The sequence below is a fragment of the Tamandua tetradactyla genome, chromosome 2 (genome assembly GCF_023851605.1).
Source record: "Tamandua tetradactyla isolate mTamTet1 chromosome 2, mTamTet1.pri, whole genome shotgun sequence".
NCBI classification, from domain to species: domain Eukaryota; kingdom Metazoa; phylum Chordata; class Mammalia; order Pilosa; family Myrmecophagidae; genus Tamandua; species Tamandua tetradactyla.
The window spans coordinates 45386692-45408811 of NC_135328.1; the positions used below are offsets into that span (position 1 = coordinate 45386692).

The window sequence follows — 22120 nt, forward strand, 5'->3', positions numbered from 1 at the left end:
TGGGGGTGGGGTGGGGTGCTGGGGGTGGGGTGGGGTGGTGGTGACTAGGTGTGTTTAACGCCTACCTTAGGTGCTTAGTCCAGCTCTTCCTTCCAAATACAAACATCCAATAGAGGTTCAGATTCCAAGACTCTGCTTTTGCCAATTAAGAGACCTGCAGGGATGAACTTCCAGGCATCCCCTTGAACTTGTTCTCTCCTGGAGCCTGGACGCCCTCAGCACTCACTGCCTTTGGCCTGCAGTGCAGTCTTACTCCATGGAGCTGGCAGGGCTGGGCATGTCTGTGACTAGACCATCTGATGCTCCTAACAGCTGCCCATCTGATAAGCCCACCCCCCATGTCTGGCTTGCAAAGGGAAGGGGACGAGCTGAGCTTAGAACCCTAACTGGGGACCCTGGCTTTGGAGTTTGCCCAGGGTTCAAATATAACTGCGCTGAGCTCTGCCTCCATCTCTGCAGAACTGGGGTGGTGAAGATGGCCGAGGCTAGCCACTGGGACTTACCACACGGGGCTTCCTTCCAGAATTCCCTCAATAACATGGACCTACCACCAGCCTTCCCAAGAAGATTTTATTAAACACACACAAAATTCATTCTTGGGTTTGCAAATTCAATCCAGCAAGTGAAGAGACAACAGTGCTTGTGTGAACGAACGTTCACCATCATGCCCCCAGCGCAGCCAGGGCATGTGGCTCCACTTGCCTGGAGCCAACTAGCATCTCTTGGTGCAGCTTCTGGTCCACCAGAGGTCCTTGATGGAACCAGAATTGGTGCTGAAACACCTGAGGGCCTGGGAGAGTTCCGTGGGGCCCAGGCAAGACACTGCTCCCCATTGCTGGCAGGGAATACTCCCAAGAAGACCTGGAGAGAAAACTTGCTCACAGAGTCATTCTTAGGGGTCATGATTGACTCAAGAAGGGGCTGTATGCCAGGCCAACAGCTCTTCAAACCCGTTAGAGCAGAACCTCAGGGCCAGCCCTTTAGTTCTCAAACATTCATGCAAAGCAGCAGTGGCCTCCCAACCTCTCAGACACCGATGGTGCTCCCCAGGGTTATGGGGCCTCCAGAGACCCCCATGGGCCATCAGACACACCTGGGTAGACTGTGTCTGACCATTCAACAATAGGAAATGAGAATCAGGTCAAAATGCTCACAATTTCCTGCATGTCTCAGATGGTTGTTTTCTTAAATGGGCCATATTTTAACTTGGTTTATGGAAATCGGTCAATTTCAAGATTCATCAATTCAATAAGGTAAAAAAGCAAAGAAAGATAAAAGAAACAATAACAAAACATTTCAATTTAACTTTAGTGACGTTGGCCTCAGGAATGTCTGTGCTGGCGAGAATGTGAGGTGGGTGGGAGGGGATGGCTCCAGGCCAAAAGATGCCAACTTCTCCACTCCCCTGGGGGACTGGAGAAGGGCTCAGGGCCACTGCCCGTTCCAGACCTGGTGGGGGAGGCTCTGGCTGCTGTGACCCCCCCCCCCCCCATATTGGTTGGTGGCATTAAGTTGGCCTCTGAGTTGGAATCTCGGCCCCTGCTGCTTGGCTCTGTCTATGAAGCCCCAAGCAACAAGAGGCCGAGCCCCAGCTTTGACTGTGACACAAGAGACCAGGATAACACATGTCAAGTGACAGAGAGCTGAATGAGGGCTTGATAGCCCCTCCTAATGCTCTCACATTGACATATTTTTATTTTTCTAAAAATCAGAGTTGCTGGTGCTCCCAGCCCCCATGCAGGGCTGGTTGGGGCTGTGAGTGGCTATCACCAGGGATCCCAAGGATCCCCCGGGCCCCAAATCCCTACCACACCCAAACAACAGAAGTGAGGGGGTTGGAGTGAAGATTTGGGAAAGAAAGTGTGTGTATTGCTAGAGAGTATTTGGAAGCCTCCCGCCAGGGAGAGCCTCCAGTCCAGGGAGGCAGTGTCCCTTATATAAACATCGCACCCATCTGTGTCTTGTACAGACGCGCTCACGCTGAGAGTAACACCAGCACATGTGCCTGTCAGGTGGGCCCCATGGGTTGGGATGCAATTGTGACAGGAGAGCTGGGATTGGGAGGAAAGGCCTGGAGGAGCCTTGTGGCTTCTCCTGGGGGGTTTCCAGAAGGAAGGTGGGTAGGATGGGTTTGGGGCAGTCAACGGCCCAGCGGGCCTCTTTAGTGCAAAACCCAATCAAGGGTGCTAGGGAGGGATGGTGGCTGGTCAATTCCCAGGTGAGAACCAGTACCATTCTCCAGTAGCCAGACCTCAGAGACGGGCAGTGTGGAGGGGGAGGAAGGGACAGCATGAGGGGCCCAACCCTTCCCACCACGGTGCCTGGGCAGAAATGGGGGAGAGGGAGAGGTGCAAGGAAAGCAGAGGGCCAGCTCACATGGGAACCATGGCAGTGAGCTTGGGGTTGGGCATGTTGCTCGGGCCTCTACTGGCTCCCCAACTCCTCAAGGGCCCTGGCTCACTCAAATGTCTCCCACTGCTTCCTGAGCTGCTCCACTGAGCCTGGGGCAGGGGCCGGGCTCACGTCTTGCTTGGTTTTCTGTAATAAATCTTCAAAGGGGTCTCTGGCCTCTTGAGGAGGAGCTGAGGGCTTCAGTGCTGGCTCCAGGCGCTGGGGGGGTCTGGGAGGAAGGAGAGGGGGCTCTCCAGGCCTCCGTGCCAGTCCCTGCTTGGCCTCGACAGCCCTGGAGCTTGAGCGGGCCAGAGGCAACGTTCGGATCCTTGAAGGGGCGACAGCTGGGGGGCCAAGTGGCTGCAGGGGGCTGGTGTGAGCACCCACGGGCATGTGGCCAAAGAGGTTGGGCATGGAGAGGGCAGACATAGGCTGGGATCTATGTGGGGCACAGAAGCCAGAATGCGACAGTAGGAGGCTGGGTGCAAAAGCTGGCCCCAAGGGAGCAGGAGGCACCCCAAAAGGCCCGGCTGGTGTGGAGACCAGGGGCACAGTGGGCAGTGCTGTTGGCACAGATGGAACAAAGGGGTTGAGTGATGGCTGTGGGAATGAGGTAGGGGTCCCTGCAGGGGGGAAGCTGAACTGGGGGGTGAATGGGGTGGCTACATTTGGGGCGGTAGGGGCGGCTGGAATGGTGCTGCCCGACCAGGCTGTGTTAAGTGGGTCCAGTAGGGCGAGCAGCGTGTCGCTGCCTGTACCTGCAGGCCTTGGGGCCAGGCTGCATGGCTGGAGTAGTTCAGTGGGGCCATGAGGGGCTCCACCAGGGAGAAGCCCTGGGAATGGGGCTGGACTCCGGGCAGCTCGCTTTTCTCGCTCAGCCTGTGGCCGCTCTGAGGAAAAATCACCAAGTGCGGCACTGGCAGCCTGGAGTTTGGCTGGACGGGCAGTAGGTGGCGGGGGCACAATGCCCAACTCTGGGGTTTTCCTGCCTTGGGGTCGGGGAATGGTAATGCTGCCCGGAGTAGGGATGGACGCCTCCTCCTTGTCGCTGGGGTTCAGGATGGTGTCCCAGTTCTGGGGCCTGTGGGACAGTGCCAGGGAGTTCCCCAGCAAGGCTGAGGGCTTTTCAGGGGCAGTGGCAGGGTGCTTGCTGGGGATGGCCATGTCGTCCTGACCCAGGCTCCAGAGTTTGTTGTATGGATGAGCAAGCTTCAAGGACACAGGCATCCCACGGCTTCTCTCGCTTCCGCCCAGGTCCAGCCTCTGTTTGGAGGGAGTGAGGAAGGCTCAAGTGACCACAGGGTGACCTGGCCTGATGGGAAAGAAGTGAGTGCCTATTCCCATGCCCCTTCTGTGTGCCAGGTGGTGGACGGGCACCAGGGCTTCGTTCACAGCCATGTGGACAGTTGGCTCCCTGGAGAGATGGGGAGATGGGACTCAGAGCAGTCTGGGGCCTTGCTCCAGGTCACCCAACAGAGAATTAGGTCTGTCTGGACTCTAAGCCCAGGCTTTTCTCACCATGTGGCACAAATGGATTCCAGAGTAAGTCCTTGTTCTTTTATGCCAGTGACTGCCAAGTAGTTTTAGGAAAATAACTTATCTACCAACTCAGCCCTTAGTACTTTTCAAAGTTTGTGGACACCCATGATGGCCTGTGAACCAAAGAAGGTGGGGCTTAGGACCTGGCTGAAGGCACACTGGCCGAGAAGAAAGTAGGAGGACCGGTTCAGGTCCTGGCTTTGCTGTGTATAAACTATATGACCTTGGGCAAGTCACTTCCCTTCTTTTGTCCTGAGTTTCCTCATCATCAGTGGGATTAGCAATCTCTTATAGCAGGGAACAGATGAATTCTTGGGTATGTGGGAGGTTTGTAAATTTCACAGCATGACCCAGAGAGACTGTAAGGAGGCACAGAGAGAGGAGGTGACTGGAAATCATACATGGTCAGTGGTCACATGGGAATTACCCAGAACCCAGGAATTCTGATCCAAAGTCTCTTCTAAGTGCCTTGGATGGGATGGGAGCAACCCCAATTCTGCCAGGGGCCAAAGCCCCTGCCGGGGGGTCAGACTGGTGGTCCTGGGGAGAATGGCCTGGAGTAGCAGCCCACCTCTGTCTGCTGCACAAGTGGAAGCGGAAGGCAAGTTTCTGTCAGGCTCCAGCATCTCCTGCAGGGATCACTGTTGGTAGCCTGGCCCCTGACCCACTTGGAGGGTCTGCAGTCAGACTGAACCTGCTTATTGGCTGAAGACCTCAGAAAAGCCACTGTTTCTCCCTCATTTTCCTCCGTTGTCAAATGGGGGGACCTGCCTCACATGTAGAAAGCAGCTGGCTCCCAGCAGGTGCCCGTCCCTGCCAACACCATACCTGATAGTCAAAGGTCCCCGGCTGCTCCCTCAGGTCTTTGGGGGTCCGAAGGTCCTCCAAGCTCTTGGCCTGGCCCAGAGGCTGCAGGGGAGCCTCCATGTTCAGGCTGCTGAAGATGTCTTCCAGGAGGTCGATGCTGGCAGCCCGGTCTGGAGGGGCTGGGCCCACAGGCTGCCGTGCTCGCTGTTCTGGACTCTCCGCCTCGTCACCTGCGCTGTCAGACTCCTTGAGTGTCCGATACGGCTGTGGCCTGGGAGAAGACAGAACAGGCTGGGTTCTCCCGCCAGAGTGTCCAAGGGAGAAGTAAGCAACCCCAATACCCCAAGAACTTCTAGTACTTGAGGAGCATGCCCAGGCAACTTCAGGATGAGGGGGTGTCCTGGGGCATCTGTGAGTGTAGGAGTCTGGGCAGCAGCAAGGGTGTGAGCTTTGCTCTCAGACCCGGGTCTGAATTTGAGCTCTACCTCCCACGGTGTGACCTGGAACAAGTGCCTTTGGCCCTCACTTGCATTGAGGAGTTCTGAGGGGGCCCACTCAGTCTCCCCAAAAGTACAAGTCCCATCATATAACTAGCTAGTAGGCTTACAGACAAGACATAAGGAATAGAACACAAGTGGAAAGGGAATACAAGCACACACATTCCTGAGCCCACCATCTATACTCCTAACTGTCCCTAACCCTAATCCTGACCCCCAAATCAGTCATCTACAAGCAGCTGCCACAGAGGTGAAGAGTTGAGTCCTGTGACTCCAGGGGAACTGAGCAGGGAAAACTTTCCTGAGAGTAGCAGCCCAATGAGTTCCAGGATCTTCAGGGGAAACTGTCTGGGCTTCTGCCTGTGCAACTCACTTCCAGTCCCGTTCTTGTCATCTGCTTGCTGTAGGACTTTGGGCAAGTTACTTAGCCTCTCTGAGCCTCAGCTCCCCTCATTACAGAGTACACCTACCTTGAAGGTACTTGTGAAGATTACAAGAGCAAAAGCAGAGCCTGGCACACAGCAGGCATTCAGAAAAGATGCTAACAGCGTCAACAACCCACCAGTAAGCCTGGTTGTCACAGGGGCCTGCTCCGTGCTAACAGCAACAAAACCATGCAGCAGCCCCCATGCACAGGTAACAAAGCTCTTCTTACCTTCCTTTCCCACAGGCCTGAGTCCTAGGGACAGGCCTGAGTCCTAGGGCAGCGCTGGGTGTGTGGCTGCTAGGTAAATGCTGGCCTCTTGTGGATCAGTCACCACCGAGCAGCCTCTCACCTCCTCTAACTACGAGACTGGGGAAAGTGAGGGAAGGGCGCCCCCTGCTGACACTGCACAGGCTCACATGGAAGGCCAGCTCCCAGGAAGGCAGGGGACAGACAGGGGAACGCAGCGCACAAGGAAGCGTCTGGGCAATTGGCAGGGATTCAGTAGACTGACCTATCTTGCTTAAGCAACGAGAGGAGTGAACAGAGTAGGGCTCACACCCCACTTTATAGATGAAGAAACCGAAGCCCAGAGAGGCTAAGTAACTTACCCTATATCATGCACAGTACATGGCAAGAAATGGAAACCAAATCTAAGTGTCCTAAGTCCCACACGCTGAACAAGCCATCTGACCAAGGAATTAAAGACCCTCTAACCAAATTTGAACACAATGAGGGAGATAAAAGAGTCCAAGGGCTTCTTAAACTTAAGGAAATGGTGTTTTTTTAAAATCCATGTGGCTTTGAGTTAAGATGGACCAATTCCTTTTAAAACACACACAGACACAGGCTTATCCTAATTTTTGAGGTTACGGGGTAAGAAGATGTGCATTTTCTATTATCCAAATAAGGCATTAATTAATTTAAAAAGCACATGATAGGGATGAGCCCTGGACTCTGGGGAATGTGCAGCAGGAGAGTCTTAGGATGTTACCCACCTTTTCCTAAAGGTGATTTTAAATTGAAATATGATGAATGTTTCTTTTCCCAATGATTCTATCTTTAATTGGTAATAGAAAATAATAGCTAGTACATAAACCTATGATTTCATAGATATTTTTGCTTAAGACAAGGCTAATTCTAAGACTTTTAAAACAGAAATTCTAAAGAAAAAAGATTCAATTCATGTACAGGAAGAGCGGCCTGTGAAGCTTGGGAAGCACTGATTTACACCCCCTCTTTCTAAGTGAGGACATCAGGAGGGTGCACCTGGCCTGTGGTAGGACAGGGCTGGGGGCCCTGTGTCCTGACGGCTAGTCCAGGGCTGTCCTGCCCTTGGAGGGCAGTGGTGGGTGGCAGAGCAGCCTGAGGTTTCCAAGGCACCCAGAGGAACCCAGGGGGAGGGACTGTGACTCCAGTAGGGAGAAGCTGATGAAAAGGGTTGTGGGGGGGGGGTGGAGGAGAAAAATCCCCTCATCTGTAAAATGGCTGTAACAGTTCCCTCCCTGGAGGGGGCTGAGGGTAATGTGGCAGAGCCACACTCACTCGACCTCGTTAACAAACAAAAATGGACGAAAGCTGTCACTTCTCGATCCTAGCTCTGAGAAACCTGTGGGTAGTGGGGCAAGGACGGGCAAAGAGAAAGGGAACCCCAGAAACTTAATTTTGGGGGAATGGCTCGATTGTGAGGGAACCTTTAAGAAAATTATTATTGTTGTTTGTAATTAGTATGAGATTTAGGCTGCAAATAATAATGATAAATATAATCTTTAAAAAGCCAGGCAGATCAGTAAAACATTTGAATATGCCAGCATTAATATACACTTTCCACATCAGTCAAGTTTTGGTTTTTTACCAACTTGACATCAGACCCCTCTTACCTCCACGGGCTTTCTGAGAGGTGCCGAGATGAGGGGCTGTGGCATTTAGTCAGGCTAACTGCAGCCCACAACGCCCTGTCTCCCACCTCGCTGCGCAGTCACAGCCCTGGTAGGGCTGGTGGAAGGCACGCCCAAGAGGAGGCACCCTGAGGTGGCATTCATGCTGCAAGCTGGCACTCGGGCACCCGGCAGGCAGCAGCTCCCTCCACCCCTCCCTCCACCCCTCCCTCCACAGCGGCCCTGGGGAGTCACCAAGCAGAGCTCAAGGCAAGCATCTCGACGGGGAAATGAAAGAAGGAAGGAGAGACCATTCAAAAGGAGCAGAGAAGAAAAAGCTTTCGGTGAAGCCAGAGCTCGGGCCCTCTTCCCGCTGGCATTCATCATCAGAGGAGTCTTCGGAGAGGAAGACCGCATAGTGTCGCAAGGGCTTTACCAGGCTGGGGCAGAGGAAGACAAAAGAGAAGAGAACAGGCAGTTAGGGAAGCACCACTGGAATGCCACGCGGTGGGGTGGGGAGGAGGGCTCGAGAGGGTGCTGGGGTGCCCGGTGCCACTGTGCCAGGCTGGGGGAGAGGCTTCCCAGTGGCAGGCCAGAGGGCACGGGAGGCCTGATAAATAGAAAAGAAACTGGATTTGCCACATGTCAGGAGCCTTAAACACACAGCTGAGTAATCTATGACCTAGTAATTCTATTTCAATTTAGATAACCCTAAATGTAGCAGAGAATTATGCAGAAAAGATGTTCATTGCCACTCCATTTATACTAGTGAAAAACTGAAAGCAATCTATATTTCCAACAATAGGAATCTGTGATGTGAATTATGGTACAGTTGACTGAATATTATGCTCCCAATTAAACATAATGTTTATAAAAAAGCATTTTTAATTATAGATGCAGTATGGCAATAATACAGCATTCTCTCTCATCTACTTATGAAAAAAGTGCATAGAAAAAAGACTGGAAAGGCATGTGTCCGAATGTCTACAACAGCTGGTAGGGTCATGGGTGATTCCCCCCCTCATCTCTATTATTCTGTGTCTTCTACATTTTGTACAATGAACATATGCACTTTGCTAATCAGGAAAAAATAAAGAATAAAAAAGTTAAAGAAAAAAGTGAACCATGTGGAAGGGCACTCGGGAGAAGGCCCTTTTCTGATTAGCGGCTGCTCTCTGGAGTCTCCCTCAGATGCCTCTTCAGAGAGTCTTTTTCATCAGTGATGTGAAAATTAAATATTCATTGTTATAAAAAATGCATCTTCCTTGTCAGCCACCTGTGAGCTCTCCCCCTAAAAACACAAACACATACATGGCCCAGAGAAACTTGGTGCCCAGCTCCTATAAATTATATACTGATCAGGGCCGTGGGAGGCTGTGTGCCTGGGAGAGGGGAAGTGGGCTGGGTAGACCTCAGTTCAAATCCTGGCCTGGGTGCTGGGAGTGGGTGGTCGGTGCCTCTGCCCGGGTCTGGGGGCTGTGACTTGCTCCCCAGAGCCTGAGGTGGGGGGTGGTTACACTGGGTGGGTGGGGGGGGATAGGGGAGGTAAGGGATGCCCGAGTCAGGCTATCTTCTCTTACCACCTCTCCCCTCCTCCTCCGACCACAGCAGTCTCCTTTCTTTGCTTTATATGGCAGAATTTCTTTAAGGTTTTATTTCAGGAAAGGGTAACGTGGGAAAAAAGTACAAGAAATTCACCCCTAGAAGGTAAATGAAGGAGAGCAATTGTCACTGGCAGACTGGCTTTTGACTGGGCTGGCCACTCTCCCCTGGCACTGGTGTTGACCCAATTGTTACCCAAGAATCAGTTGCTGTTTTAAAAGTAGGACCGAACCTGAATCTAGAGCTGTGGAGCTCAGCTTACGCTCACACCATACCCTCATTTTCTCACCATGTCCCCGGAGGTTAGCAGGGCCGAGTTTTGATCTCAATTTATGGAAGTGGAGGCTGAGGCTCAGAGAGGGGAAGCCTCTTGTCCAGGTTACACCACAGGGGGTGGTGGTCTCAGTGCTCCCTCCGTTCCTGGGCCATCTTGCTAGATGGTAGACACAAGGCACACCTCAGCCCTTCCTGGACCAGAGAGAGCATCAGCCCAGGGTGGGTACTGACCTCCGCACTCAGTAGAGAGGGCAGGAAGAGGTGCCCTGGCCAGTCTCCAGGCAAGGCCGTCCAACTCTTGACACTTTCACAGCACCCGAACATAAAACAAGCTGGAGCAGGAAAGCCGGGCTTCTCACCCTCCACACAGCCACTGGAGCATTTTGAAGTTCAAATCTGATCATGTCACTCTCCCGCAATTTCACTGCAATTGGTTGTGGGGTGACCATGTCCACTGAATAAGGTTTCATGTATAATAAGATTCAGACATCTGTAGAATCATTTACTCATCTGTTTAAAAGCTCTGGGGGATGGGGGACACCCATTCTCATTCACTTGCACTGGGCTGCCCTCCTGAGGTGGTGAGGCATGCAGGGATGGGCAGCACCATGGCCTCATGCTCAGCTCTGGGGAGCTGATAGAGCCTGCTGGGTGGCCTGGGTGAGGCCAAGTCTGAGCTCTAAACAAGGCAGTCACAGGGCTGCAGCCCTGGCCCTGCTCACCTCTGTGGCCTCTTTTCACCCACACTCTGTACTTTAGCTACGCTAAACATCTCTGAGCACATGCAGCCCTTTAACACTCCACCTCCCTGTCTTCTTTGCCTGGCAAACTGACTGCTCTTCAGTCTTGAAAACTCAGCTCATATGCCACCTCTTCTAGGAAGCTCTCTGGGGGGCTCCCAGGCTGCATTTTCACTCTAGATGAAGTAAGCTTTTTCCAGTGATATGCACCTCAGTACTTCATAGATACCATTAAACCTCTTGTAATTCTATTTTTTGAGTTGAGCTCCTCAAGGCCAGGGGCTAGCTTATTTTTCTCTTTATCCCCACCTGAGCTTGAGGAGCTTGGCAATGACTCCATGGAAGTTTGCTGACCGAATAAATGAAAGCAAGCATGCTGGAAAGGTCTCTCTGGGGAGACAGGGTGACATATAAACCCATTTCACTCATCTTTCTGGAACCTTACCATGTCATGCATTTCCTTTCAGGAGCTTCTGTTACTGTATGTGTCTCCTCTCTGGATTCCCTTGGAGGTGCTAAGACATGTAGGATGGGACCATGTATGGGAGTGAGGTTATCAGATAGGGGCAAGTTGGAACCTCAGAGATGTATTTAAAATAATATCCACAAGTTGGCACTGTGCCAGAGAGTTCACATATTTACTTCTACCTTTCACGACAGCCTAGCAAGAAGGTATCAATGTACTGATTTTATAGAGCATGACACCTTCATCAGTCTGTCTGTCCGTCTGTCCATCCATCCGTCCATCCGTCCATCCATCCAGCCATCCATCCATCCATCCATCCATCCCTCCAACCAAGCATCACTTTCCATGTGCCTGTTGTGAGCAGGCCCAGTGCTATGTGAGCAAAGAGGTGTGATGAAGCAGCCACCCGGAAGTGATGAGCTAGGATCCCACCTGTGTTTTCCCGTCAGCCAGGCTGGTAGTGGATGGACATGAGGGGGGCTACATACTCCCAAGTGGGTCAAACTGAATGAGCTCTTGGGTGGCCCTCCAATTCATCCTGAACACCTTTCAGGATGTTCAAGCATGGGTCGCCACCTCTGGTTTTGATGGAAAGCTTGGCACATTTGCTGAATGCCACTAAACTGACCAGGAACTTTTGGATTCACACAGAGCAACGAGCCTTTGTGCTGGGCTGGGGCTTGGCTTTGTCAACAAAACTGCTGCAGTTCAGGTGCTATCAAAATCCTGTGCCACACGCACTGGTGTGATCAGGGATGTGGCTGGGAAGAGAGGAGCCTCAATTTCCTGCTCACAACCTGCCTACCCTCTCCAGCTGGGTCTCCTGGCCAGGCCAGGCTAGTCAGGCAGTAGCTTCAACAAGAGGGTAGGCATCCAGGTGAGACATTCACCATATGATTGGTCAGATCAGAGTTTTTTCAAGTCCAGGCTTTGTGTCACATGGATGCTGATGGTGACACTAGCAGTGTTCATAAGTGTTGGGTTAAATACTGTCCATACAGTTTCTCAGTAATTCTTCACCATATCCCCATTTTGCAATGAAGAAATCGAGGTTCAGAGAGGGAGAGTCACTTGCTTAGGGTCACATAGCAGCTAAACATAAAGCTAGGAATTGACTCTGGATTTGCCTGACTCTGGACAATTACACGATCCCACCTCTTCATTTCCCCCTACCTGAAATAATGAGATAAGAGCTAGGGTATTTCCCCCTCTACTTTTAATAAAAGGCGAGATTTCAAAATAAACATATTTAAATTCTGCTCTTCATGTTCTTCCATGAAATATACAGTCAGATATTTGTCAGAGACAAAAGATGAACCATTGAAAACGTCCAGGTTTAAATTTTTTATTAGCTTAAGGCAGAATAATAATAATAATAAAGTGTACCTCTTCCCTCATTAACCCAATTCAGCTACTACCCTGCAGTCTGCCACCCACCACTTGCCTGGGTTTTGTTAAACACAAAGAGCTGTCTGTGAAAAGGCAGGTTGTGGCGAACTGGGCTACCCAGTGAGGGCTGCCAGAGTCTTGGAGAGAAAGAAGGGCCCACTGTCCATCAGCATCCAGGCCCCCGTCATCTCCCCGCGCTGCTCCCGCCTCTGCCCACCTCATCCCCGCGCAGGGTTACCATGCAGATGACTTCCCGAACCCTTTCTAATGTTTGCTTTAACGTGTCGCCGGTTAGCGTGTGAGTGTGACAGTGGTGACAGGCACGGCTGTTCCTTTTTAAATACCATGTCAGAGACGGGGCGTCAGGAAGGGGGACGCGCTCTGTGGCTCTCTGCTGTGCCAGGATCGCACGGGCTCATTTTTTAATGAGGAAGATCTGCATCTCGAGAGTTTTTTCATGTGTCACATCGCGTGGACAAATCAGCGGCACGTCACGCTGGCCCAAAATGAAATGCTGACAAATGTAGATATTTCAAGTTTAATTGACATTTAAATGTACTTGAGATAAAGAAGGGAAAATATCAGCCAGGACTCGGTCTCTGGAGGTAATAAAGGGGAGCTGGTGATCATTTCTTAAAGGATCATTTTTTAAAGGATCATTTCATTCCAGCACAAAGGATCTTTATAAATGACCTGGCTGCTCTGGTGCCCTCGATTATGTGGTTCCCTTGCAGCAGATGCACAGGCAGAGACCCAAGGTGAGGCCAGGTCTTGCCTGCCAGGAGAATGTCAGTCTAGCCAACTTTCTACCACCCTGCACTTCCTAGCTAGGTGACCCTGGAAGAGTCACTTTACCTCCTTAAACTTCAATTTCTTATCTGTAAAAAGGGGGATTTTAACCTGTCCCAATAGTCCAATCATAGAAGTTAAATGAAAATACTTGTAAAATGCTTTACATAGTACTTGGCACATTGTGAATATTCATTTACTTGTCCCATTCTCCTGTTAACAAATGGATTCTGAGCATTTCCATCTTCTGCAGGATCTTCCCCTGATGATCAAGGACAAATAAGACGGTCCCTGCCTTCAAAGACCTTCCCAGTAAAGATTAGTGGCGCTCAGTTGGGAACATGTGAGCATACCAGAAGCATCTGGGAGAACCCCCACCCTGGAGATTCTGCCATGCCTCCCTCCTCCACATGACACACTTACCCTCTAGACCACATTTTCAGCATGTGTATAGGTTAAAAAAAAAAAGTTTAAAAAGGCTCTGTAGCAAGACAGAACGGAATAAGCTTGGTTCCACAGAGGAACCAAAGAGGAAGCTCCAGGACTCCTCCGAGTGGCCCAGGGAGGAAAACTGGAGACAGACACGAGAACCTGCCGTACATCGCATCTTTGTACTAAGTTGTATGTGAATAGATAGAGAAACGACATGGAGTTCTACTTACAAACAATAATGACAAGAAGAATCACTGTGGTGAAGAGTTACAATTACCAGTGAGTGGGTGTTCAACCTGCTGGGTGAACTGATCTGTGGAGGTGTGCGAATGTGTGCGTCCAGAAGGCAGTAGTGGGGTTTACCTGTCCCAGGGGCGCTTAGATGAGGTTCCACTTGGGGGTGACACAGAAGCTGAGTCTTTAATCCTGAGTATGCTGGATGTGGCACAATGGTCCAGGGTGCTGAAGGGTCTGATCATCAAAGCAACTCCAAGTGTCTCCAGAGAGGTGGGGCACAGGGGGCTTGAGGTCAGGGTAAGGTTTTCAAGAGAAGAGGCTGGTAGAATTGGCAAGGACCAGGTTGCAGACGGGCTTGCATCAGAACAAGGACTGAAGGAGATGTACAGTTAGGAGGTCGTGTGAGGCCTCAGGACTGCAGCACTGTGGGTGGTGGCGGGGGAGCTTTCTCTACTCTCTTGCATCATTGTGTTCATTGCCTTTCCAATCTTCATCTATCCATCCATTTAATCGTTTCTCAACCTGTATGTTCATTCATTTATTCTTCCTTTCAACAAAAACCACTAATACCAATTTCAATGTCCATACCCATGTCCCAGGCACACCCTGAGAGGTCCTTCCAATCCCACTAGATGGATACACACATAGGTGGAGAGGACCAAGCACAGGCAATGGCTTTCATTCCATTTTCCCACTCTCCAGGTTCTTTAAAGGAGGGAGGAGGAGGGAAACTGTATAGCTTGTGCAGAAAAACTGCCTCTTACTCTGCCTGGCAAGGGTTAAGTTTGGAGAATGAATTCTGGAGGACATAGCAGCAGGAGGGTAGAGGGTGAGATGTGTCATATCATATCAATCATATCATATATCATCTGATAGGAGAGGAGAGAAGAGGGGAGAGGAGATCTAAGCACTGGATGTGGGACCCAGCAGACCTGGGTGTAGGTCCCGGTGCTGGCTAGTTGGGTGACTAGGGCAAGTCATTCCACCTGTAAGGATCTTGGTTTCTTCCTATATGGAACAGGTCTAATGCAACATTCACTTTCAAGATCTTAGGGGTGGGGTGGGCCATGGTGGCTCAGTGGCAGAGTTCTCACCTGCCATGCGGAGACCTGGGTTTGATTCCTGGTGCCTGCTCATGCAAAAAAAAAAGAAAAGATCTTAGGGGTGCAGGGGAGGTTAACCAAGATAATACCTGGAAAAGCACTGGGCCTGTAACAGGCAGTTGAGAAATCATGATGTGGACTCTTAAATAAGGAGGGGTCTCAGGACCACACAGCCTTTCAGGGGGTGACTGCCCTCAGTCAAGTCTTGAGGGTGGGGCATGCTTTCCTGAAGTATTCCTAAATGTGTGATTTTGGGGGGATGGAATAAATTCCCTGGAAGGTGACAGCTTCTGCAAAAAGTCCTTCCGTGGTGGGAGAGGAATGGGCCCTGTGCTTTCCTGGGCTGCTGCAGGAAGTGGAGGTGGTAGGGAGGAGGGCTCTTCTTTGTCACTTTTTGCTTCTCTAGTCTGGGCTCAGGTTCCATGTCTAGCTTCTGGCTGGGCTTTGTCTCAAGGGCCTCAGAACCCATGTCAGAGAGGGGAGGGGCAGCTTGGGTAGGGTCAAGAGACTCTCACCTTGCTAATTGGGTCTGTGACCTTCTGCTCGAGTGTTTGGGCTCCCAACCGCTCAGGGAGTAAGTGGTGGCAGCCTGCCAGGGGGGTAGTGTCGAGACAGCTGCCCTCTACATCCTGGGGCCTGGTGCCCAGCTGGCATCTTGGAGACTTGCTCCTGGGGCTGGTCACAGTTTTTGGTGTTTAGAGGGTTAGGGCAAGGGAGGTGCTGGTGCCTTCATATTCACATCCGAATCACATCTGGCACATAGTAGGTGCTCTTTACCTATCTGTGGTTGTTAACTGCTCCCTTCCCCCATCTCCAGGCTGCTGGGCTGTAAGCACCAACCTGCCTTCAATGATTCCTTTGTTCATTCATTCAATAACACTCCCTGAGCAGGACCTGGGCTAGGCTATTGTCCTGGAATTGAAGAGTCAAAGCTGAAGGACATACTGCCCCTGCTTTGGATTTCTGGTGTGTATTGGAAAGAGAAAACTGCCACAGGTGAAGCCCAGGGTATTGTGAGCATAGGAAGGGAGAGTACATGGTTCATGGGGGAGGGGTCAGGGTAAGTGTCAGAGTCAAGAGACTATGGTGGTCACTGCAGGAGATGAGGTAAGAAGAGGAACCAGGGCCAGAGTAGAGAGATTGGCATGCAAGCTAACTTAGGGTGCTAGTATATCTCCTGTGGACAGTTTTCTAAACTGTTTCTTGGGATATTAATACACATCATGTTTAAAAAGGGCAAAGAGACTTGCCTAGGGTCTCAAGGCTTGTAACTGGTGGGCCAGCTGGCTGACCCAGATTTGTCTGATACCAAAGCTGTATCCATGCCCCTAGTCTGCCTCCAAGCAACAGTTTACTGCCCTGCACCTCTAAAGCAACTTTGGGTCTGCATAGCAAGGCAAGGGGCTCTAACCCTGTGGTAATCCAGTCAAGAGTAACCTGACAGCTGAGGCCGTGCTGAGCCCAGGTCCAGAGGAGAGTGAGGGAGGGTAAATACTTTTGCCAGAGCACATGTGCAACTGGGCTGAAGAGATCCTATTGTAAAGTGTTTCCAGACCTGGTTGTTGAGCAGAGCTCTCACTAAATGATTCTGGCAGCTTCTTCTGATCTCATTTTAATCTTCTGGGGCCCTGGATTCTGGGGTCATGCGGTACAATTCAGATGATCAGACTCCAATTCCTAAGCAGCTTGGGCTGGCTGTTTGGTATATGGACTGCCTGCCTAGCTAGTACAATGTATAGAATTTTTCCTTAGCTAGAAGGATTTCTAACATTGATTACATGCTCCTCTGGGTCCTCCAGACCATCAAAATCCCAGGGAGTCCACAGTTCTGATGAGAGTATAAAGTGGTATAGTTTGTTGATATTTAGCGATATGGAGCAGAAATCTCCCTGTATGACATGTTAAGGGCTTTGGCATGAAAATTACCCCTGCTACTCAGTAGCTGTGTGACCAAAGTGCAGCGACAACCTCTCAAAATCTGTGATCTCATCTATAAAATGGAGATAATAATACATATCTCCCCCACCCCAGATGTGTTGTGAGGATGAAATAAAATGGTGTATGTAAAGAGCTCAGCACATAGCTCTTAATTAATGTAGTTATTAATTATTCTATTTCTTATAACAATATTAAATAAAAAAGCTTCAAGAATGAGGACATTTACCCTGGCATTTTTCATTTTGGTGAAAATCGGGAGGCAATCGGCAAATCCAAAATACAGAGACATGGTTAGGTAGACCACATACATACACACAATGGGATCTTCTGTAGTTGTTTCCAGTGAGGGTTATTAAGACATGGAAAAAGCCAGATGGTCTAACACTGCAAGAAGGTGCAGCTCTGTAAAGTATACATAGGAAAAAGATTGGAGGGGGATCTAAAGAGGGGGTGATAATAAGTAGTTAAATTGAAGTAGTGGGATTCAATGTGAATTTGTCTCTTCCTCTAACTTCCAAATTGTCTGTAAGGCTCTTGCGTCATTTTTATAAGCAAAAAAAGATAATCTGAAAAGAGCAGATTTTGGATGGATCTGGCCAGAGGACTGAGCTGGGTAACGGCGAGTGAGACTCTGATGGCTGAATCTGGACCATTCTTACTTAGTACAATAAAACTTCACATAACCAGGATGCAGCCCATGTGACCCAAGGGTGTTCTGTGCCTCACCCATTGGGGCACAAGGCGTGCAGCTGAAAGAGCTCAGGAATGCAGGTGGTCGGGGCTGGGCCCTTTTCAGACCCACCACTAACTGCAAATCCCTTAACCACGGAGACTTAGGAGACAGCCCTACACTTCTGCATTATTGTGAAGACTAAATTAGAAGGTGGCTGTACATAACTATCTCCTCCTGTACTCTTGGCAACTCTGTGAGGGCTACTGCCCCTGATCTTGACAGCTGCGTCCCAGCAAGTGTTTGCTGAGTGGCAGAGAGAGGCACCTGTGGATCAGTACAGCCACTCCCTGCCTTTGGCCTCAGCCTGCATTCACTGTGTGGTCCTGAGAGAGGTGGCCTGTTTGGAGTACAAATCACAATGCTGCTTTTTTAGAGCTTGCTGTTGTCTCTTTCTCAGCATCAATTTTCTGGCAAGTCAAGAGGAAAATAACCTGGAACTTGGTGGCTATGCACACTGTGGCTGAAAATAACCAAGGCCCACCTTGACCAGGTGGAAACTGTGAACCACACTGCACCCCTGCAGCAGCCACGTCCTCAACACTCAGAGAGACATATAATCATAATCAGGTTCTTGACAAAGCCTTGACAGAAAAAAAGGACAAGGCCTCTGTTATCAGACAGCTGAGGTCAGAGCTGATCCCACCATTTTCTAGAGCTGAGGCCTCGGGCAAGTTACTGAAAATTTCTCTCTCGGCCTCAGTTTCTCTATCCGTTAAATAGGAAACCTGTTAAATGTTATTTCTCTCTCTTTCCCCAAGAAGAAACTACTCAGCTACCAGTGGACACTGCTTCTTTGGCAGTAATAGGTTTGAAAAGCTCCCATTCCCAGTTACAGCCTCCAGGAACTAGAGAGGAAGGGTGGAATGCCAGTCAAGTCATTTTAGGACACAGCTACCTCTTTAGGTAAAGTCAGATTAAAAATGGACTTCTGGGTGGGCCTTGGTGGCTCAGCAGGTAAGAGTGCTTGCCTGCCATGCCCGAGGACCCGGGTTCGAGTCCCGGTGCCTGCCCATGTTAAAAAAAAAGAAAAAGGACTTCCATGAGCACTGTCCCAAGGAAGGGTGTAATAGAGAGATCTAAGCAGAATTTTTAATCCTGGTCCTGACACTTTCTAACCAGGTGATCTTGGGAACAGTGGTTAAATAAATTTTCTGAGCCCAAATGGCCACTCTGTGGAAGGGGAAACTCAAACCAGTCTAGGGGGACCTAGAACACAACAGATGCTTAATCGTACTTCCTGCCTCTTGGCCTCTAACCCACAGGCCCTGCTGCCTAATTCCTCCTAACCCTTCCTGATCCCTCCTAACCCTAACCCTTACCCTAGGGAATCCCCCAGGCATTCCATCAGCCTTGCTCTGAATAATAATGCAGATAGTTAACACTTCCTGGAGAGAAATATTATCTGAATATTAATCAGCTAATGTTAACTGAAAAACAACACGAATGTTTTATCCAGAAATCTTGGAGTATTCTTCCAATGGCCATCAAATGATGTGAAGGGGCTAGCAAACCTACCCTTGATTCAGAAAAATACACCTGACATTCATTTTGGGACGAGGCAAGTCAACAAAAGAGTCAGCGTGGGGACTCCCTTTTAAGGCCTCCTTTAAAAAATTCTATGTACCTTGTACCTAGTAGGTTTTCCAAGAGATCTGCTGAATGAATGGGTGCATGGATAGATGGGTATATGGATCAATGGAGGATGGATATCAGCTGGAAAGGAAGAAAGGACTTCGACGGATGGATGGGCCAGAGAGCTGACAGCTGATGCTGCGGGCCGTGGATGAATCCCAGAACGCTGAGCTGGAGACGGTCGTGGTCTTAATCAGCTCCATCTTGCTGTCCACAAAGTTAATTATTTAATGTGCTATTTGGAAGTGAGAACTGGAACAAGAAGTCAGGAGGACTGAATCTCTTCCTGCAACTCCAAAGATTAAGCATCCTTTTCTGCTGCTCAAATCCTCTAAGTTTCTGAAGCCCTTTGATATTCCCAGTAGAGACAAAGATCAGTGATTGAAGAAAACCCTGGCCAGATTAAAGGGTCAGGAACTGGGTCCCTGTGCCCACACGGAACCACCCCCAACACAGGCCCGTTAGGATTTGGCTTCTGCCTGCTGACTTGTCTTTTCACATCTCCCAACACAATGCTGATAGATCGGCAGAGCTGTTTCCTTTTCTCCCCCAGAACAATATTTTATGAAGAGTCTGTTTTATTAAAATATTTTCCGCTGGATGCGTCCTGTGTTTCGAGAAGTTGGTCTTGCCAGCTGGAGCTGATGACAGTTGAGAAAAACACATTGAAGTGCTTGTTGTGACATGGCATTTGGAAGTGGAGGAGCACAGGGGAGGGGTGGGTAGCATGGGAAAAGACGCAGGGAAACACCCATGTGGTACCAGAAATGTCACTGGCGTTATGGGAAAACAGCCCCTCCCCACTACTTCATTTAAAAAATGTGAAAAGGAGAGAAACCCTTGGAATGACGTCTCTAAATGTACTTCTCCAGCTCCCTGTGGGCCAGAGCCGCTGTGCTATATGGTCACAGAGAGCCTGTCATTTGTTTTCTATCACAGCCAGTTTGCCAACCTAGCAAATTGGCCCCTATGCTCCTACTGGCCCATTTCAACCCCAAATGTAAACCAAACAGTAGTCCAACACACGGCTTATTACAAAAGGAAATAAAAGGAAACTTAAGAGTGACACCGAAAGAGTTCAGATATTAACCAGGATATTGGGATTGCCAAGGCACTAGCTCTTTAGCATAAGAGTCATCCCCTAGCATTGGGTCTGAAAAAAACAGCAGAGTACATAAATGTGATAAGAAACTCCAACCTCTAATTGGGAACCTGGCTCCAAAATTGGTAATGCTTTTCTGTAGAATGTGGAATGTTGTTGGTCTGGGTGATTTTTGTGCACCGCAAAAATATGCTGGGTTTGCATTTCAAATATCTACAAAGCTATGATCTCATATTCTGATACAGTGGCTAACAGGTTTACCCTAGTTTTAAAGAGGTGACTTAAAAAAAAAGTGACTAATTTCATCAGGGTAAGGAAAAATCTGTTAAGGTCCGAGGAACCTGGAAGCTGTGCAGCATTTTCTCCACATGGGGGCAATCACAATCCATGCCAGTCAAGGCCCAGGAACTAATTCTCAACGTTTCCACCATCCCATTAGACAGAGCAAAAGTTAAACCTACACTCAACTTCAGGAACCCTCTCTTCTAAATTTTTGTATAACTAAGCACCCCCCCCCCCCTCCACACACACACACACAGTGTGCGGCTCCAGAGCTTTCTTGAGAGATTTGAGGGGCTGCAAATGGGGAGGTTGGTTCTATAAAGTACACAGCCTCTCAAGCATTTCCATATTGTAAAGTAGAGAATCCTGGGGGAGCTGAAATGTATTACAACCTGGGTGAGACCATAGCTTCCTATTTTGGAATTGTTTCTTCCTTTTGGCTCCTTTTCTGGCTAGCGCCTGCCATCTCCTTTCACTTCTTTCCCTGAGAACTTTTCTGAAAGCAGGGCAGACATCAGCGGAGTTCCTCCCCTTTCCACACAAGGAACTCCAGGGTCCCTGAAGTAATTTTTCTGATTCCCCAACCCCAGACCGAGATAAATTCATGCACATTTTCAAGCATCACAGAGAGCCAGGCTGTAGCACTGAGTTGTTTGGGAAGAAATCTGGGGAAGTATTCCTTGGTGGTAAAGAGAAGCACTGCATGGTGGAAGTACTACCTTGTCCAGACTGGCTCTGAAATCAGGTGGCAGCTATCTGCAGCTTTAAGGTTTACCCGGTTCAAGTACCTCAAACTTTGGTCACTACTTGTAGCCAGCATCCACTCAGTGGTTTACTCTAAGCTGGGGTCCTATGCTAGACCTGGGCAGAAAACCTAGTGCTTGTCCTTGAAGAGTGCTGGATCTGAGAGAGGTTGATAATAAGAAAAGCAACGGTGGTAGAGGTGGGGTCCTGGGTAAAGTTAGTTCTATCACTTAATCAGAGCTGCAGAAACCCCAGGCACCAGCAAGCCTGGGAAGGTGATGACCCTCCTTAAACAGCTTTCTTCTTTGACCAGGACCCTGGCTGTCTCCTGCTAACCTTACATCTTCAGCATGAGAAAGGACCTGGATCTTCTTCTGAGCCTGTCCAAGTACCTTTAGGCCTCACCACTCAAAACCCAGCTCAGATACCTGGCTCTCTGGCCTCTGGGGCCTCCTGCTGGTTTGACAATGGGACCAAGCAGAAGTCAATACTGAAGATCAAACCCTGCTTCCCCAGTGACCTCTAGTGAAAGGCTCCAAGGAAGGCTTTCAAAGGTGGGCTCCACAAAGCACTGGCCCCACTGGGTTCTTGCAGACAGAGGGGATGGGGGTAAGTATTAGGGTACTCACTGCTCAGGGCTTGAGACAGACATCCTCCGGCCTTCCACTGTGATGTTGCTCTTTGGTCTCTTAATGACATGTGGACGAGGAGGACGCACCTAAAATGGGAATGGCGGAAAATCCCAAAGAAGGAATGAATTGGAAAAGCTATTCAGAAACATTTTGAAGATGTGACTTAGCAGCCCTAAATAGAAATATTTAGGGATTTTCAAGGTACAGCTAACCCTGTTTATCCTGGAAACATCACCATTTAATTTGCAGGAGATGCATAAACTGGAATTCAGAGGCTTGCTCAAATCAACAAAGTTCTCCTGGAGAACTCGTCTCCTCATCGGCAAGATGCAGACAGTTCAACCAACCTTCTTGAAGGGCTGAGAAGACTCAATGAGATAATGTCTACTGGGCTCAGAACAAAGGTACTTCATTAATGATAAATTCCTTCTTGCCTTCCTCAGGAACCCAGAAACTGGTTTCATAGAACAAAAAGGCTGCCTTCAGAT

The 22120-nt window shown here is 49.6% G+C and overlaps 1 protein-coding gene across 12 annotated transcripts in view; it reads right to left on the bottom strand.

The window, feature by feature from the left end:
• Positions 1-67: 67 nt before the first annotated feature.
• DENND1A (DENN domain containing 1A) overlaps positions 68-22120 on the bottom strand; it is a 665083-nt gene continuing 643030 nt past the window's right edge. For 2 of the 12 annotated variants that reach the window (XM_077144393.1, XM_077144391.1), the window contains exons 17-20: positions 21630-21718; positions 7847-7975; positions 4759-5008; positions 68-3654 (exon numbers count right to left, since the gene is read on the bottom strand). In XM_077144393.1, coding sequence (XP_077000508.1) covers positions 2458-3654; positions 4759-5008; positions 7847-7975; positions 21630-21718 — 1665 coding nt within the window. In that variant the 3' untranslated portion in view covers positions 68-2457. The other 10 variants (XM_077144365.1, XM_077144376.1, XM_077144356.1 and 7 more) reach the window with 7 other exon arrangements.